General features: G+C 37.5%; 1 protein-coding gene across 1 annotated transcript; it reads left to right on the forward strand.

Moving 5' to 3' along the window:
* The first annotated feature begins 1,336 nt into the window (after positions 1–1,336).
* Positions 1,337–7,208, forward strand: MRGPRX2 (MAS-related GPR, member X2). The gene is made up of 2 exons (XM_011977301.1): positions 1,337–1,393; positions 5,237–7,208. The coding sequence occupies exon 2, from the start codon at positions 5,262–5,264 to the stop codon at positions 6,252–6,254; it is 993 nt and encodes a 330-aa protein (XP_011832691.1). The 5' UTR covers positions 1,337–1,393; positions 5,237–5,261; the 3' UTR covers positions 6,255–7,208.
* Positions 7,209–18,773: the final 11,565 nt, after the last annotated feature.

Consider the following 18,773-nt stretch of genomic DNA (forward strand, 5'->3'; position numbering starts at 1 on the left):
ATGAGGGTGAAACAATAACATTTTCAGACAGATAAAAGGAGGCATTTACCGTGCAGAGACTCTCACAAGAGGAACTCCTGAAGAATGTGTTTTGAGAAATGGAAGATATGAGATGTAAAATGGGAGGATGAGCAAAAGCATTGGTGATTATGTGGATAAACCTGTACAAACATTGACTATTTAAAACAATAATAAGTGTATCATTTGTTGGAGGGAAACAGAATCAAAATAAAATAATAGAGCACAGTAGGTTAGACGGTAACAGAGGTTAAAGCTTACTAAGGTCCTGGTGTTACTCGTGAGGAGAGCAGATTTCTGGGGACAAATGCATGCTTTGCCCACTGCACCAGAGTATAATACAAGAAAATGCTGAGTCTCAGAACTCTCTTCAATCAACACATGTTCCCTGTCTGAGGTCACCCAGCTGCTCTGGAATGCAAAGGGGCATGATCTTGTATGGTGTTCATCATTGTGTCTTCATTGCCTGCAACGGTACCTGGCATATCATAGGCAAACAATAAACAGTGTTGAATGAATCAATAAATGAGTAAATAGTTTCTTCTGATTGTCTTAAATGCTTCATAATTGTTACTTGTAACTCAATTTGGCTGCAGCATAGGCACATGAAAGGAAGTCATAGGAGATAAGGCTGAAAATATTGGTTGGCTCTAGATGATCTAAAAATAATCTAGCTAATAAATATCATGATGTAGAGGGAGAAATGTGACAGATGGTGCATGTGATGTGCTAAGTCCCCTATATTTATAAGGAGACTCAATATATCCAGTTGTTAACATTGATAAATCAAAAATAGAAACATTGTTTTATTATGCAAAGCTTTTTTTTTTAAAAAAAAAAAAAAAGAATGGAAACAGTATGCAGTGGTTGCTTTTGGGGAATGAGACTTGGAGAGACTTTACATTTCATTTTATACACCTTAGTGTCATTTGAAATAAACCTGATTTTAAAAGATCAAGTGAGCCCCAGGGCCTTGAATGCCAACCAGAAGAGGGCAGACTATTCTTTAGCTATGAAAGCTCATGTTGTTTGATTGATCTGCTTCCTGCAGAGGCTCCTTGTGGGCAACAAAAGACTTCAGGATGGTGATTCCCTGCAGGGAGTGGGGCCGGAGAGGGTAGGGGAGAAACCAAGAGAAGTGATTGGAGTCAGGGCAAATGCTGAGAAACATCTCATGTGGTTTCATGTGTCGTACTCTTATTTTCCAGCACTCTCTGCACAGGAAATCACAGGGTTGTTGAGCGTCTTGATAAGCCTTACTTAGTCATCAGTTTTCACTCCAGCTCCTGCAGGCATCTCCCCATCCTCAGCTGTTTGCCAGTCCCAGGAAAGCACTTCTCAACTCACCAACTCCAGTAGAAAGAAGGGTGTTAAGGTAAGAGTTTGTTCAAGAACCATCTTCTTTCAAAGGCAGTTTTGGTTTTTACCTTGGTCCACATTCTGATGAATTCATCAGGAAAAGGAGACAGGAAGCTCCTTTGAGGGAGCTTTGGATGCTGGCAGCTTAGATGGTGGGAGATCCGAATGGGGTCAGGCAGAGATTCATCCCACTTCTGTTCTATGTACCTATATTCTCCCCTTTTCTTCAACCATTCAAATCTGCAACTATGGAGAGAAAAATTTGCTAATTTTAATTTAGGGGCAGGGTAGGATGAAGGCATTTCTTCCCTAAGCTAAATTGTTATTAATAACCTCAGGTTGCACCGATTTTCTTGTTATTCAAAAGGTTTTTTCTTCATATCTGTCATTGTCTCAGCAGAAAACACACATCACACACTCTAAAGGAGTAGTTTAGAAGAATTTAGTGAAGAGACTGTTTACAAAGGTGTGAATAGGGATTAAGGAAATATTTAAAGAATGTTGAAGCCCTCAAAGGCAAGTGATAGTGGAGGGCTGTTACCATTGCTAGGTGTGAAGTGATAAGGAGAAAGAGAGGTTCTGAGAACTCAGAATGTACTGTAGCTGTAACTGTAACTGTAGCTGCGGCTACAGGAAACGGCCACCAGACAGGGCTATGTCCTTAGGTAGAAGAACACCGCCACTGCCAACTCACCGCCCTTCATGGAGCAGGGAGAGAGCCAGGACATTTTTTAAAAATCACCCTTCAATCTCCTGTCAAGGTGTCCCTTTGGAGCCTGAGTGCCAGGTAGCCCATTGATGAGGCACAGACATGTCTCCTCCCAGGATGCAAAGGCAGGTAGAGAAGGGTGGACATGAGATCCTAACGGCAAATAGGAAAAATCCATTTCTTCCCATAGCCTCTTCTCAGTTTGTATTTCCTGAGACTTTCTCTATTAATGTGATTGAATCAATTTCTCATTCTATCACCTCCCTTTTTTTTTTTAAATTGTTTGACCTTCCCATCTAGTGTCACTTCTTTGGACTAGTCTCTCACCATCATCATAAATGCCTTGAGAATGGAATGTGGTTGGAAAAAAAGGGATTGGGAACACATAGGTACTCCCAGGTATAAATACACAGGTATAAGTAATTTAAGTTTATGATTTTGGCTTATTTAAAAAGAAACCTATTATAGTGATAATCAAAAAGAATGTTTATTAGATTTGGGCTGATGACTCCAAGACATCAAACATCAAGGCTTCTTCCAATTTCTATTTCCCCATCCCTAAAGAGGTACCCTTACCCTCGTGGTCCTACCTGGCTCCCAAACGCAGCAGCATTCCAGCCTGAGAGAAGAGAAAGAAAGGAAGAGTACAGGAGGAGCTGGTTATATCACTTTCTCTCACCTCCCCTTGACCATCACATATGGTTACGTGGTGCCATCAGCATAAAGGGAAGCTGAGAAATTGACTTTTTTCTGATTTAAGACTCAGAATTATTATGTGTGAGAAAAGGAGAATGGCTTTTGGGGCAACTAGCAGTCTCTATAGCCCCTGATTCTCTTTTAGCATCTGTGCTCAAATGGAGATTTTTCTCAAGACTGCCTCACAAATAGTGAATGATGTAGGCATGGAACAGCAATAAACCCAGGACAGGGCCCCAGGAGACTGGAGTTGGTATTGGACCTGCTTTTCACCATGGGATTCAGAAAACGGTTTTGTACACATTAAGCCTGTCTTTCTTTCTTTGTTACAAGAGCATATTACAATCGATGGCCTCCAAGGGACATGTGCTGGAGGCTGGGGATGCAATAGTGAACAACCACAACAAAAATGTTGAGTTTAATGAGGGAGATAAAAGAAAAAACAGACATACACTTAAAAATACAGGTGCAGACTGTGTTCAGTGCCACAAATAAAAGGGCCAACCTGCACTGAGGGACAACAACAGAAGTGGTTTTCCTCCATATCCTCATCAGGCCAACCAGGGCTACAGGAACTAAGACAGCATGTGATGGATGCATTCAGTCCTTGATGCCAATTCTGTACCCCCATGGAGGACTCATTCACTTTCCCCTTTGAGGCCTCCAACCCATGAGAGTTTTCTGCAGTGTGGAGCGATTGACAGCTGTTTTTCTGAAGCAAGAAAGAGCTCTTGCATTCAGTTGCTTATTCTCAGTTGGCTTCTATTCTCATCTCTTCTCCTTATTTGATTAATTTATCTTCCTGTTTCTTAAAGTTGCTTAATCTAGGCTTAAAAAAACTGCAATTTTGACATTCCATTTTGGATTTGATATGAGCATTACTTGTTGCTTTTCATCCTTTCTTCATGTGTAGTCGGCACTGAACCCTTGCAATGGGGCTGCAAGGCTGGTTAAGAACAAGCCCTCTGACACAGATCTGTGGGTTCAAATGCAGGCTCTACCACTTGTTTGTGAGACCTGGAGCATATTACTCAATATATTTGTGCTTTAATCTACTTATCTGTAAAATGGGACTAATAATAGTACTGACTTCTCCGGGCTCTGAAGAGGATTTAAAGAGGCTATACCTGAGGAGTGCTCAGCCAGCTGCTATTGTTCACTCCACTGTGATAAGGGCTCCTTCCCAAGTGTAATTGACATAAGCACCTGCCTTTTCCCCCAAAGCCCTGCACAGTGTAGACGTGGTTCTTTTTTCCTAATTTCCCACTCCCTTCCCCAAATGATCCTTTTTCACAAATGCTTTAATTCACAAAGAAAGCTCAAAATCATCTGGGGGAAATAATGGGTCCCCCCCCTTACATGTATTCATACCTCAACACCCTCTACTCACCTCTAGACACTAGACACTCTGAATTGCCGCCTCTCTCTCCTTTTTCCAAATTGCCCCCTTTTCCTCCAAGATACAGAGAAATTCAGATAAACCCTGAATCCTTTCCATAAACTGGAAGTTAAAACTCTTTTGGGTGCTGAGCAAAAGCCATATACTAGCCCTTCCTGGATTGAAGATATGACAGTGGCCATTATTCACTGTCTGTGCAGGCAAAAGCAATCCCTTCAAATACACCAGAGCTTTCCCAGAAGGAAACATGAGGAGTGATGTTTTCTTCATTTCTTTACATGTGTGTTTTTTAGTGACTAATTTCATTTTAAAATGTTGGTGTTCCATTTAGCCCAAATTTTCAACTACTCTTGGCTCCCTATGCATTCATTCATTCATTCATTCATTCATATGTGGTAGAAACTTCTTGACTGTCCACTATGCCCTCACATTGAACTAGGCACTGAGGACACAGAAATGGATAAGAGAAAAATTCTTCCTGTTTTCATAAAGCTGACCCACTGAGCCTTTTCTAGCCTGACAGGCCTGGCCATCCTCAGACCTGACCTAGCAAGAAGTCACATCTCCTTTATGACCCTAAATCATGATCTCCATTCTAACTGTTGATGAACCCCTCTCAGTCATTAAGGGTGGCCATGGGTCATGGCCTGGGTCATTTCTTCTGGCCCCTGAGAGGAAATCTGTATGCCAGGATAAAAAGGATGCTGAACTCAGAGTCCTGTCTCTTGCTGTCCCACATATTCTGCCTAGACTTTTCTCCTCCTGCCTCTAGGAGACATGACATGGTGACAGTGAGTGCGGGTGTTTGGGCCTTAGAATATTCCCATATCAGTAGAGGATCTATCTTGTAATAGAAAGAGCCCAGGATTTAGAGTCAGCAAGAAATGAGTTTGAATCCAGGTGCTAGGACTCCCTGGCCTTTAGTAAATGACTTAATCTCTTCAAGCCTCTGATTTCCTCTCCTGTAAAACAGGGGAGGTAATTACTACATAACAGGCTGATTTTGACAATCAGTGAACATGCAGCAGGTGTTCAAGTCTTGTTTTTGTTCCCAGGGGCGCCAGTGGAGGTTTTCTGAGCATGGATCCAACCACCCCGGCCTGGGGAACCGAAAGTACAACAATGAATGGAAATGATCAAGCCCTTCTTCTGTTTTGTGGCAAGGAGACCATGATCTCGGTCTTCCTGAGCCTCTTCATTGCCCTGGTAGGGCTGGTAGGAAACGCGTTTGTGCTCTGGCTCCTGGGCTTCCGCATGCGCAGGAACGCCTTCTCTGTCTACGTCCTCAGCCTGGCCGGGGCCGACTTCCTCTTCCTCTGCTTCCAGATAATAAATTGCCTGGAGTACTTCATTAACTTCTACCGTTTCATCTCCATCAATTTCCCTAGCTTCTTCACCACTGTGATGACCTGTGCCTACCTTGCAGGCCTGAGCATGCTGAGCGCCATCAGCACCGAGCGCTGCCTGTCCGTCCTGTGGCCCATCTGGTACCGCTGCCGCCGCCCCAGACACCTGTCAGCGGTCATGTGTGTCCTGCTCTGGGCCCTGTCTCTGCTGCTGAGCATCTTGGAAGGGAAGTTCTGTGGCTTCTTATTTAGTGATGGTGACTCTGGTTGGTGTCAGACATTTGATTTCATCACAGCAGCGTGGCTGATGTTTTTATTTGTGGTTCTCTGTGGGTCCAGCCTGGCCCTGCTGGTCAGGATCCTCTGTGGCTCCCGGGGTCTGCCACTGACCAGGCTGTACCTGACCATCCTGCTCACCGTGCTGATCTTCCTCCTCTGCGGCCTGCCCTTGGGCATTCAGTGGTTCCTAATATTATGGATCTGGAAGAATTCTGATGTGTTATTTTGTCATATTCATCCAGTTTCAGTTGTCCTGTCATCTTTTAACAGCAGTGCCAACCCCATCATTTACTTCTTCGTGGGCTCCTTTAGGAAGCAGTGGCGGCTGCGGCAGCCGATCCTCAAGCTGGCTCTCCAGAGGGCTCTGCAGGACACTGCTGAGGTGGATCACAGTGAAGGATGCTTCAGTCAGGGCACCCTGGAGATGTCCAGAAGCAGTCTGGTTTAGAGATGGACAGCCTCTACTTCCATCAGATGTATGTGGCTTTGAGAGGCAACTTTGCCCCTGTCTGTCTCATTTGCTAAACTTTCTCAGCTCTGATCTTAAAACAGTTAAGATAGTCCTTGTGAGGATTAAGTGAGACTGTGCCTACGAAACAAACACTAAGTGCAGTGTCTCTGGAACTGCCTTACTCACCGGCCTCCACCACATCCCCATGAGAGCCTTGCCAACTCTGGGGTCCAGAACTGTTCCCACTTTTAATGAATCCTACCTTTGACAGAAGGCTGAAAGCAATGCAGAAAAGGTCTACATTTCTTTGGTCACTGCACTTGATAGGGACTCAAAGAATGTTATATTTTTAATAAGTTTCTTTTTCTCTTCCATACAATTCCTGTCTCAACAAAATTAGAATTAAATTTAAATCTAGCTCCAAAAGAGCAGCCGTCTTTCATTTTGGTAGACCTTAGAATATCCCCCTAGCTTAATAAATCTTTGTTGAGTAAATGGCTTAATAAATGAACAAACTGGTTAATTTTTATGTTAAACCTCTGAAAAGTTTTTTTTACCAGATCTGAGTAACTGTCTAAATTTATTGCTTTCACTACTTTTGAATTTTGCAAACATGAAATTAAGTTTTATAATTAGATAAATCAATGTCAACACATATTTAAAGTTTGAGGTAGACTGTCTTCCTGTGGTTTCCTTTCACATGCCATCCCTTAAAATCCCAGCTACACGCCTTCCCATCCCTTCCCCTTTGCCTTCGCCCTAATCGTCCCTCTCCGGGGGCTCTCTAATTCGTCCTGGAAGTTTCCAATGGTCTTATAGACTCTATATTGTTGGAGGACAGGCTCTGTGTCAGATTTACCTTTTATTCCAAAGAGCTCGGAGCATATATTTTATTAATTAAATTGCACATATTTTTAAAAGTTATGTGTTCCACAAAATCAAATACTAATTATAAATGCTGCATCTTTTCATAAGTTTTTATTATTTTTAATTGAGGTATAATTAAGAGAATGATATGCACAGATCATAAATGTACAGCTTAATGAGTTTTGTTAAATGAATACACCTATGTGACTCAAACTTTATTCAAGACAAAATATTTTCATTATCTCTGAAAGTTCCCCTGTGCTCCTCCCAGTCATTCCTCCTGCCCCTAGAGGCAACCATTGTTTCTACTTCCATCAACAAGTATTAGTTTTGCCTGACCTTTAACTGTATCTTTTTAGAATCATAATATGTGTATTTTTTGTTTCTGGCTCTTGCGCTCAACATAATATTTTCAAGATTTACCTATGTTATTGCATCTCATATATCAGTAGTTTGTTCCTTTCATAAAGCTGAGCACTATTTAATTGTGTGAGTGTACTATGGTGTAGCTATTTTCATATGGACAGACATGTGTGATGTTTTATGAATTTTTTGGCTATTTTAAATAAAGCTGCTGTAAGCATTCTTATTCAAGTCTTTTTGTAGATATATGTTTTCGTTTCTCTTGTATAGACAACCTGGGATGAAATTGTAGAATGATGGAAAGATGTATGTTTAACTCTATAAGAAATTATCAAGCTATTTTCTAAAATGGTTGTACCATTTCACATACTCACCAGCAATGTATGAGAGCTCCAGTTGCTCCACATGCTCCCAACAAACATAGTTTTGCCAGTGTTTGAATTTTAGTCATTGTAATGAGTGTTAAGTAGTATCTAATTGTGTTTTAATTTCCATAATGACTTATTAAATTGAGCATCTTTTATGTGTTTTTAGCGACTCTTTTTTTTTTGGCAGTGTCTGCTTAAGTTTTGCCTATTTTTATTAAGTATTTGTTTTTCATTATTAATTTGTATACATTTTTTCATATGCTGAATGATTTATTTGGTGGTTACGTGTATTATACTTATCCAGTTGGTGGTTTGCCTATTCATTTTTACATATTTATTTATTTTTAATTAACAATTACATATATTTATGGGGCACCATGTGATGTTGTGATCAATGTATACCTTGTAGAAAGACTAAATCAAACTAATTAACATATCCATCACCTTACCAACTTATTTGTGTGTGTGTAATGTGAAGGTTAAAAATTTATTCTTTAAACCAAACACTGCATGTTCTCACTTATAAGTGGGAACTGAACAATGAGAACACGTGAATACAGGGAGGTGAAGAACACACACTGGGGTCTGTCGGGGGGTGGGGTGGGGTGGGGGGAGGGAGAGCATTAGGAAAACTAAGTAATGCATGCTGGGCTTAATACCTAGGTGATGGGTTGATAGGTACACAAACCACCATGGCACACGTTTACCTATATAACAAACCTTCATATCCTGCACATGTACCCCATAACTTAAAATAAAAATAAAAATAAATTTTAACATCTATTTTTTTTTTTTTTTGAGACATAGTCTCACTCTGTCTCCCAGGCTGGAATGCGGTGGCACAATCTTGGCTCACTGCAACTTCTGCCTCCTGAGTTCAAGTGATTCTCATGCCTCAGTCTCTCAAGTAGCTGGGATTACAGGTATGCACTACCACGCCTGGCTAATTTTTAAAAATTTTCACCTTGTTGACCTGGCTGGTCTTGGACTCCTGGCCTCAAGTGCTCCACCTGCCTCAGCCTCTCAAAGTGCTGGGATTACAGGCATAAGCCACTGAACATGGACGAATCTCTTCTTCTTCTTCTTAAAAAAACAAAAAAAAAAACAAAAAACTTTTATTTTAGGTTCGGGGGTACATGTGAAGGTTTGTTACATAGATAAACTCATGTTGTGGGGGTTTATTGTACAGATTATTTCAACACCAAGGTATTAAGCTCAGTATCCAATAGCTATCTTTTCTGATCCTCTCCCTCCTTCCACCCAGTGCCCTCGAGTAGACCCCAGTGTTGTTGTTCCTTTCTTTGTGTTGTGAGTTCTCATCATTTAGCTCCCATTTATAAGTGAGAACATGTGGCATTTGGTTTTCTGTTCCTGAATTAGTTTGCTGAGGATAATAGTCTCCAGCTCCATCCATGTTCCCACAAAAGACATGATCTCATTCTTTTTTATGGTTGAATAGTATTCCATGGTGTATATGTTCCTCATTTTTTAAAACTTTTATTTTAGGTTTGCGGGTACATGTGAACATTTGGTACATCGGTAAACATGTGTTATGGGAATTTGCTGTATAAATTATTTCATCACCCAGGTATTAAGCCGGGTACCCAATAGTTATCTTTTCTGCTCCTCTCCCACCTCCCACTCCCCCTTAAGTAGACCCTGATATCTCTTGTTTCCTTCTTTATGTTCATAAGTTATCATCATTTAGCTTTCACTTGTAAGTGAAAACATGTGGTATTTGGTTATATGTTCCTGTGTTCATTTGCTAAGGATGATAGCCTCCAGCTTAATTCACGTTCCCACAAAAGATATGACCTCATTCTTTTTATGGCTGCATAGTATTCCATGGTGTATATGTACCACATTTTCTTTATTCAATGTCATTGATGGGCACTTAGGTTGATTCTATGCCTTTGCTGTTGTGAATAGTGCTGTAGTGAACATTTACATGCATGTGTCTTTATGATACAATGCTTTATATTCCCCTGCGTATATACCCAGTAATGGGACTGCTCAGGTGAATGGTAGTTCTGCTTTTAGCTCTTTGAGGAATCACCATACTACTTTCCACAATGATTGAACTAATTTACACTCCCACCAACAGTGTACAAGTATTTTCGTTTCTCTGCAACCGTGCTAACATCTGTTCTTTTTTGATTTTTTAATAGTAGCCATTCTGACTGGTGTGAGATGATATCCCATTATGGTTTTGATTTGAATTTCCTTAATGATCAGTGATATTGAGCTTTTTTCATATGCTTGTTGGCAGCATGTATGTCTTCTTTTGAGAAGTATCTGTAAGTGTCCTTTGCCCACTTTTAATGAGGTTGTTTCTCTCTTGTAAACTTGTCTAAGTTTTTAACAGAAACTGGATATTAGACCTTTGTCAGATAATTTGCAAATATTGTCTCCCATTTTGTAGGTTGTCTGTTTACTCTGTTAATAGTTTCTTTTGCTGTGCAAAAGCTTAATTAGATTCCATTCGTAAATTGTTGCTTTTGTTGCAATTGATTTTGGTGTCTTTGTCATGAAATCTTTGCCCGTTCCTAGGTCCAGGATAGTATTGCCTAGGCTGTCTTCCAGCGTTTTTATAGTTTTGTGTTTTACACTTAAGTCTTTAATTCATCTTGAGTTGATTTTTGTATGTGGTATAAGAAAGGGGTCCAGCTTCAATATTTTGCATATGGCTAGTCAGTAATCCCAGCACTATTTATTGAATAGGAAGTCTTTTCTCCATCACTTGTTTTGGTCAGCTTTGTCAAAGATCAGATGGGTTGTAGATGTATGGCCTTATTTCTGGGCTGTCTATTCTGTTCCATTGGTCTATGTGCTTGTTTTTGTACCAGTATCATGCTGTTTTGGTTACTGTAACCTTGTAGTATAGTTTGAAGTCAGGTAATGTGATTCCTCCAGCTTTGTTCTTTTTGCTTAGGATTGCCTTGGCTATTCGGGCTCTTTTTTGGTTCTACATGAATTTTTAAACAGTTTTTTCTAGTTCTATGAAGAATGTCATTGGTAGTTTGATAAGAATAGCAAAAAATCTATTCTTATAGCAATGTTGAAATACACAATTCATTGTTATCAATTGTGGTCACAATGTAATGCAATGGATCACAAAAACTTATTCCTCCAGTTTAACTACAACTTTGTACCCTTTGATAATCATCTTCCCTTTTCCATTTCTCTGTCCCTCTCTAGCCTCTCATTACCAACTTTCTACTCTGAGACTGACGTTTTTACATTTCACATGTAAGTGGGATCATACAGTATTTTTTTTTTTTTTTTTTTTTTTTTCTGTCGCCCAGGCTGTAGTGCAGTGGTGTGATCTCCACTCACTGCAAGCTCTGCCGCCTCCCAGGTTCATGCCATTCTCCTGCCTCAGCCTCCCTAGAAGCTGGGACTACAGGTGCCTGCCACCACACCTGGCTAATTTTTTTGTATTTTTAGTAGAGACGGGGTTTCACTGTGTTCTCCAGGATGGTCTCGATCTCCTGACCTCGTGATCCACCGGCCTCAGCCTCCTAAAGTGCTAGAATTACAGGTGTGAGCCACCACGCCCGGCCCAGTATTTGTTTTTTTGTGCCTGCCTTATTTCACTTAGGATAATATCCTCCAGTTTCATCTATGTTGTCCAAATGACAAAACTTCTTTCTTTCTAAAGCTGTATAGTATTCCACTGTATATACTACATTTTCTTTATCTATTCCTTCATTAACAAATGCTTAGGTTGCTTTCATATATTAGCTATTGTAAATAATGCTGAAATAAACATGAGGTTGCTGATATTGCTTCAACATATTGATTTCAATTCCTTTGGATATAAACTCAGAAGTGGGATTGCTGGATCATATGGTAATTCCATTTTTAGTATTTTGAGAAACCTCCATTTCATTTTCCAAAATGGTTATACTAATTTACACTCCACCAACAGTATGCGAGGGTTCGTTTTTCTCCACATACTTGCCAACACTTGTTATGTTTCATCTTTTTTATAATAGACATTCTAACAGATGTGAGGTGACATCTTATTGCGGTTTTAATTTGCATTTCCCTGATGATCAGAGATGTTGAGCATTTTTAAATATATCTGTTGGCTATTTGTATGTCTTCTTTTGAGAAATGCCTGTTCAGGCCCTTTGCCCATTTTTATAGTTATACATTTTCTTGCCAACGAGATGTTTGAGTTCTTTATATATTTTGGCTAAGAAGCCCTTATCGTATGCATGGTTTGTAAATATTTTCTTTTTTCAACATACGATTAACACATAATAATCGTACACATTTATGGGATACAACATCATGTTTCAATACTTATACAAATTGTGTAATGATCAAATCAGGATAATTGACATATCCATCACCTTAAACACATTTGTGATGAAAACATTCAAAAATGTATCTTCTAGTTATTTTAAAATATACAATACATTATTGTTTACTCTAGTTATCCTACTCTGCAATAGAGAGAGGTTTGCATATATTTGCTTCCATTTCATGGGTTGTCTTTTCACTCTGTTGTTTCCTTTGTTATGCAATAGCTTTTGGTATGATGTAATCTCATTTGTATATTTTTGCTTTTGTTGTCTGTGTTTTTTGGGTCATATCCAATAAATTATTGTCCAGACCAATGTCACAAAACTTTCTCCTATGTTTTCTTCCAGTAGTTTTACATTGTCAGGTCTTATATTTAAGTCTTTAATCTATTTTAATTTTTGTATGTGGTGAGAGATAAGTGTCTAATTTTATCTTCTGCATGTGGATATCCAGTATTCCCAAACAATTTATTGAAAAGACTATTTTTCCCCATTGTGTATTCTTCATACTTTTATTGAAAATCAATTGACTGTGAATACTTGGGTTTATTTCTGGGATTTCTATCCTGTTTCATTGGTTGATGTGTCTATTTTTATGCCAGTACCATGCTGTTTTTATTACAATAGCTTTATAATATATTTTGAAGTCAGAGGGTCTGATACCTTCAGCTTTGTTCTTTTTCTCAAGATTTATTGGGCTATTTGGGGCTTTTGTGGTTTCATAAGAATTTTAAGGTTACTTTTTCTGTTTATGTAACAAATAACATTGGAATTCTGATAGAGATTGCATTGAATTTGTAGATCACTTTGGGTGATCTACAAACACGGACATTTTAACAATATTAATTCTTCTAATCCATGAACATGAGATATCATTCCATTTATGTATTTTCAGTTTCTTTCATCAGTGTTTCAGAGTTTTCCATGTACAAAATTTTACCTCCTTGGTTAAATTTATTTCTAATTTTTTAAATATTGATGCTATTGTAAATGGAAACTGTTTTCTTATTTTTCAGATACTTCATTATTAGTGCATAGCATTGCTACTCATTTTTGTATGTTGATTTTGTAACCTGAAACTTTGATCTTGAATCAGTTCTAGCCAGTTTTGGGGGAATCCTTAGAGTTTTCTACATTTCATTAGCAAACAGACATTTTCACTTTTTCCTTTCCTATTTAGATACCTTTTATTTCTTTTTCTTGCCTAACTGCTCTGGCTAGGACTTCCAGTACTATATGGAATAGAAGTGGCAAGAAAGAAATCATTGTCTTGTTCCTGTTCTTAGAGGACAAGCTTTCAATTTTTTACCATTGAGTTTGATGTTAGCTGTGGGCTTGTCATGTATGTACTTTATCGTGTTGAGGTGCATTCCTTCTATACCTATCTGACTGGGAATTTTAATCATGAACAGATGTTGAATTTCATAAAAAACCTTTTCTGCATCTATTCAGGTAATTGTGAGGTTTTGGCCTTCATTTTGTTAATATGGTATCACATTTATAAATTTGCATATGTTGAAGTATCCTTGCATCCTAGGGAGAAATCTCACGTGATCATGGTGAATGATCTCTTTAATATGTTGCTGAGTTTGCTTTGCTAGTATTTTACAGAGAATTTTTCAATCTATGTCCATCAGAAATATTGGCTTGTAGTTTTGTTTTCCTGTACTGTCCTTGTCTGGCTATTATATCCGAGTAATGCAGGCCTTGTAAAATGAGTTTGGAAGTATTTTCTCATCTTTAATTTTTTGGAAGAGTTTAAGAAAGATTAGTGTTAGTTCTTCAAATAGTGGGTAGAATTTAGTAGTGAAGTCTTTGGGTTTTGTTGAGAGATTTAGGTGATTACTGATTCAATTTTCTTATCCATTATTGGTTTGTTCAGCTTTTCTGTCTTCATAATTCAGTCTTGGTAGATGTATGTTTCTAGAAATACACCCATTTATTTTAGGTTATTCAATGTGTTGATGTATCATTGTTTATGGTCATCTCTGATCTTTTATATTTTTGTGGTATCTGTTGTAATGTCTACTCTTTTATTTGTGATTTATTTTGATTATTCTTTCCTTTTTTCTTTTAGTCTTGGTAACGATATAACAATTTTGCTTATCTTTTCAAAAAACTTTAGTTTTTTATATTTTCTATTGTTTTGTAGTCTATTTATTTCTGCACTGATCTTTGTTATATGATTCCTTTTGCTAAGTTGGAGTTTACTTTCTTCCTTTTTTAGTTATTTGAGGTATAACATTAGCTTGTTCATTTGAGGTCATTCTTCTTTTTTGATAGGTATTTATTTCTATAAAATTTTCTCTCAAGAGTACTTTTGCTGCATCCCATAAGTTTTGGAATATTGTGTTTTCATTTTCATTTGCCTCAAGATATTTTAAATTTTCCTTTTTTCTTTTGATTCATTGACCGTTCAGAAGCCCATTAATTTCCACATATTTATGAATTTTCCAAGGTACTTCCTGTTACAGATTTCTAGTTTCATGCCATTGTAATTGGAAAAGATATTTGACATGATTTCAATCTTCTTTAATTTACTAAGATTTTCTTTGCAGCTTAACATACATCATTTATCCTGGGAGAATATTCCTGGTATGCTCCAGAGGAAAGTATATTCTGCTGCTATTGGATGAAATGTTCTGTAAATTACTGTTAGGTCCATTTGGCCTAAAGTGTAGTTCAAGTCTGCTGTTTCCTTAATGATTTTCTGTCTGTTTGATCTGTCCAGTGTTGGAAGTACGGTATTGCAGTTTTCTATTATTATATTACAGTCTATGTTTCCAATAAGATCTTTTACTTTGCTTTATATATTTAGGTGAGCTGATGTTGAATATACATTATCTACAATTGTTATATCCTCTTGATGGATTGACCACTTGAGCATTATTAAACAAACTTGTTTTTAAGTAAAAACAACTTTTTGACTTAAAGTATATTTTGTTTGATGTAAGTATAGCAACACCCTGCTCTCTTTTGGTTTCCATTTGCATGGAATATTTTTTCCATCCCTTATTTTCAGTATATGTATGTCCTTAAAGGTAAAGTGAGTCTCTCATGGGTAGCATATGGTTTGATCTTTAAAAAAAAAAAATCCATTCAGCCATTCTAGCCATTTTGATTGAATAATTTAATCCATTTACATTCAAAGTAATTATTCATAAGGACTTATTGCTTCCATTTTGTTAATTTTTTAATTTATAAATTCTTTGTTTCTCTTTTTCTTTCTTGCTGTCTTCCTTTGTAGTCTGATGATTTTCTGTAGTTGTATACTTTGAATTCTTTCTTTATGTCTTTTTTTGTATCTAGTAAAGATTTTTGCTTTACTGGTTACCATGAGACTTACATAAAACATCTTAACTAATAAGAGGTTATTTTATTTTAACCTGATAACTACTTAACTTTGATCATTTGCACAATGTCTACACTTTTACTCCTACCACACAATTTATGTTTTTGATATCAAGTATCTGTTGTTTCCTGACTTTAATAATGGCTGTTCTGACTGGTGTGAGATGGTATCTCACTGTGGTTTTGATTTGCATTTCCCTAACGATCAGTGATGTTGAACTTTTTTTCACGTTTGTTGGATGTATGAATGTATTCTTTTGACAAGTGTCTGTTCATGTCCTTTGCCTACTTTTTAATGGGGTTGTTGGGTTTTTTTCTTGCAAATTTGAGCCCCTTGTAGATTCTGGATATTAGACCTTTGTTGGATGGATAGACTGCAAAGTTTTTCTCTGACTCTGTAGGTTTGCATATCACTCTGATGATAGTTTCTTTGCTGTGCAAAAGCTTGTTAATTAGATCCCATTTGTCAATTTTTACTTTTGTTGCAATTGCTTTTAGTGATTTTATCATCTTTATCCATGCCAAAGTCCTGAATGGTATTGCCTAGATTTTCTTCTAGGGTTTTTATACTTCTGGGTTTTACATTTAAGTCTTAATCCATCTTTAGTTAATTTTTGTATAAGGTGGGAGGAAGGGTCTCAGTTTCAATTTTCTACAAATGGATGGCAAGTTCTCCCAGCACTATTTATTAGATAGGGAATCTTTTCCTCATTGCTTGTTTTTGTCAGGTTTGTTGAAGATCAGATGGTTGTGGATGTGCGATCTTATTTCTGAGTTCTCTGTTTTGTTCTATTGGCCTATGTGTCTGTTTTTGTACCAATACCATGCTGTTTTGGTTATTGTAGCCTTATAGAATAAAGTCAGTAGCGTGATGCCTCCAGCTTTGTTCTTTTTTCTTAGGATTGTCTTAGCTTTACAAGCTCTTTTTTGGCTCCATATGAATTTTAATATAGTTTTTTCTAATTATGTGAAGAATGTCAATGGTAGTTTGATGGGAATAGCATTGAATCTATAAATTACTTTGAGCAGTATGGCCATTTTCACAATATTAATTCTTCCTATAAATGAACATATAATACTTTTCCATTTGTTTATGTGCTCTCTGGTTTCCTTGAGCTGTGGTTTGTAGTTCTCTTTAAAGAGGTCCTTCACTTCTCTTGTTAGCTGTATTCCGAGGTATTTTATTCTCTCTGTAACAATTATGAATGGGAGTTCATTCATGATTTGGCTCTCTGCTTGCGTGTTGTTGCTGTATACAAATGCTTGTGACTTCTGCACATTGATTTTGTATTCTGAGACTTTGCTAAAGTTGCTAATTGGCTTAAGGAGCTTTGGGGCTGAGCAATGGGGTTTTCTACATATAGGATCATGTTATCTGCAAACAAAGACAATTTGACTTCATCCTTTCATGTTTAAATACTCTTTATATCTTTCTCTTGCTCTATTGCTCTGGCCAGAACTTCCAAAACTGTTGAATCAGAATGGTGACAGAAGGCATCCTTGTCTTGTGCTGGTTTTCAAGGGGAATGCTTCTAGCTTTTGTTCATTCAGTGTAATATTGGTTTTGGTTTTGTCATAAATGGCTCTTATTATTTTGAGGTATGTTCCTTCAATACCTCGTTTATTGAGAGTTTTTAACATGAAGAGGTGTCGAATTTTATCAAAGGCCTTTTCTTTGTCTATTGAGATAGTCATGTGGTTTTTGTCTTTAGATCTGTTTACGTGATGGATTACGCTTATTGATTTGCATATGTTGAACCAGCCTTGCATCCCAGGAATGAAGGCAACTTGATTGTGGTGGATAAGCTTTTTGATGTGCTGCTGGATTTGGTTTGCCAGTATTTTATTGAGAATTTTTGCATTGATGTTCATCAGGGATATTGGCCTGAAGTTTTCTTTTCTTTTCTTTTCTTTTTTTTTGTATCTCCACCAGTTTTGGTAGAAGGATAATGCTGGCCTCATAGAATGCGTTAGGGAGGAGTCTCTCCTTTTCAGTTGTTTGGAATAATTTCAGAAGAAATGGAATCAGCCCCTGTTTGTATTTCTGACAGAATTCAGCTGTAAATCTATCTGGTTATTGGCTTTTTTTGGTTGTTAGGCCATTTATTACTGCTTCAATTTTGGAACTTCTTATTGCTCTATTCAGGGATTCAACTTCTTCCAGGTTCACTCTTGGGAGGGTATATGTGTCCAGGAATTTATCCATTTCTTCTAGATTTTCTCCTTTATTTACATAGAGCTGTTTATAGAATTCTGTAATAGTTGTTTGCATATTTTGGGGGTAAGTGGTGATATCTCCTTTACCATTTTTATGGTATGTATTTGATTCTTCTTTCTTTTCTTCATTAGTCTAGCTAGTGGCCTATTTATTAATAAAATAGTGGTCTATTTTATTAATATTTTCCAAAAAACAGCTCCTGGATTGATTTTTTTGAAGGATTTTTTAAGTCTCTATCTCCCTCAGTTCCACTCTGATCTTGGTTATTTATATTTCTTGTCGTCTGCTAGCCTTGGGGTTTGTTTGCTCTTGGTTCTCTAGTTCTTTCAGTTGTAACACTAGGGTGTCAATTTGAGATCTTTCTAGCTTTTTGATGTGGGCATTTAGTGCTATAAACTTCCCTCTCAAGACTGCTTTAGCTGTATCCCAGAGATTCTGGTATGTTATCTCTTTGTTTTCACTGATTTCAAAGAACTTTTTGATTTCTGCCTTAATTTCATTATTTACCCAGTAGTCATTCAAAAGCAGATTGTTCAATTTCCATGTAGTTGTGTGGTTTTGAGTTATTTTCTTACTCTTGAGTTCTAATTTGATTGCGCTGTGGTCTGAGAGACTGTTATGATTTTAATTCTTTTGCATTTGCTGAAGTGTGATTTACTTTCAATTACGTGATCAATTTAAGAGTAAGTGACATGTGGCACTGAGAAGAATGTATATTCTGTTGCTTTGGGGTGGAAAGATCTATAGGTATCTATCAGGTCTACTTGATCCAGAGCTGAATTCAAGTCCTGAATATCTTTGTTAATTTTCTGTCTCGATGATCTGTCTAATATTGATACTGGGGTGTTAAGATCTCCCACTATTGATGTGTGAGAGTCTCTCTTTGTAGGTCTCTAACAAGCTGTTTTATGAATCTGGGTGTGGGTATTAGGTGCATATATATTTAGGATAGTTAGCTATTCTTGTTGAATTGATCCCTTTATCAATAGGTAATGCCCTTCTTTGTCTTGTTTGATTTTTGTTGGTTTAAAGTCTA

The sequence above is a fragment of the Mandrillus leucophaeus genome, unplaced genomic scaffold, assembly GCF_000951045.1.
Source record: "Mandrillus leucophaeus isolate KB7577 unplaced genomic scaffold, Mleu.le_1.0 Scaffold1025, whole genome shotgun sequence".
In the NCBI taxonomy this organism is placed as follows: Eukaryota; Metazoa; Chordata; class Mammalia; order Primates; family Cercopithecidae; genus Mandrillus; species Mandrillus leucophaeus.

What these genes read in the sequence shown, in the direction of transcription:
- MRGPRX2 (XM_011977301.1), top strand. Translation starts at nt 5,262, where the DNA reads ATGGATCCAACCACCCCGGCCTGGGGAACCGAAAGTACAACAATGAAT.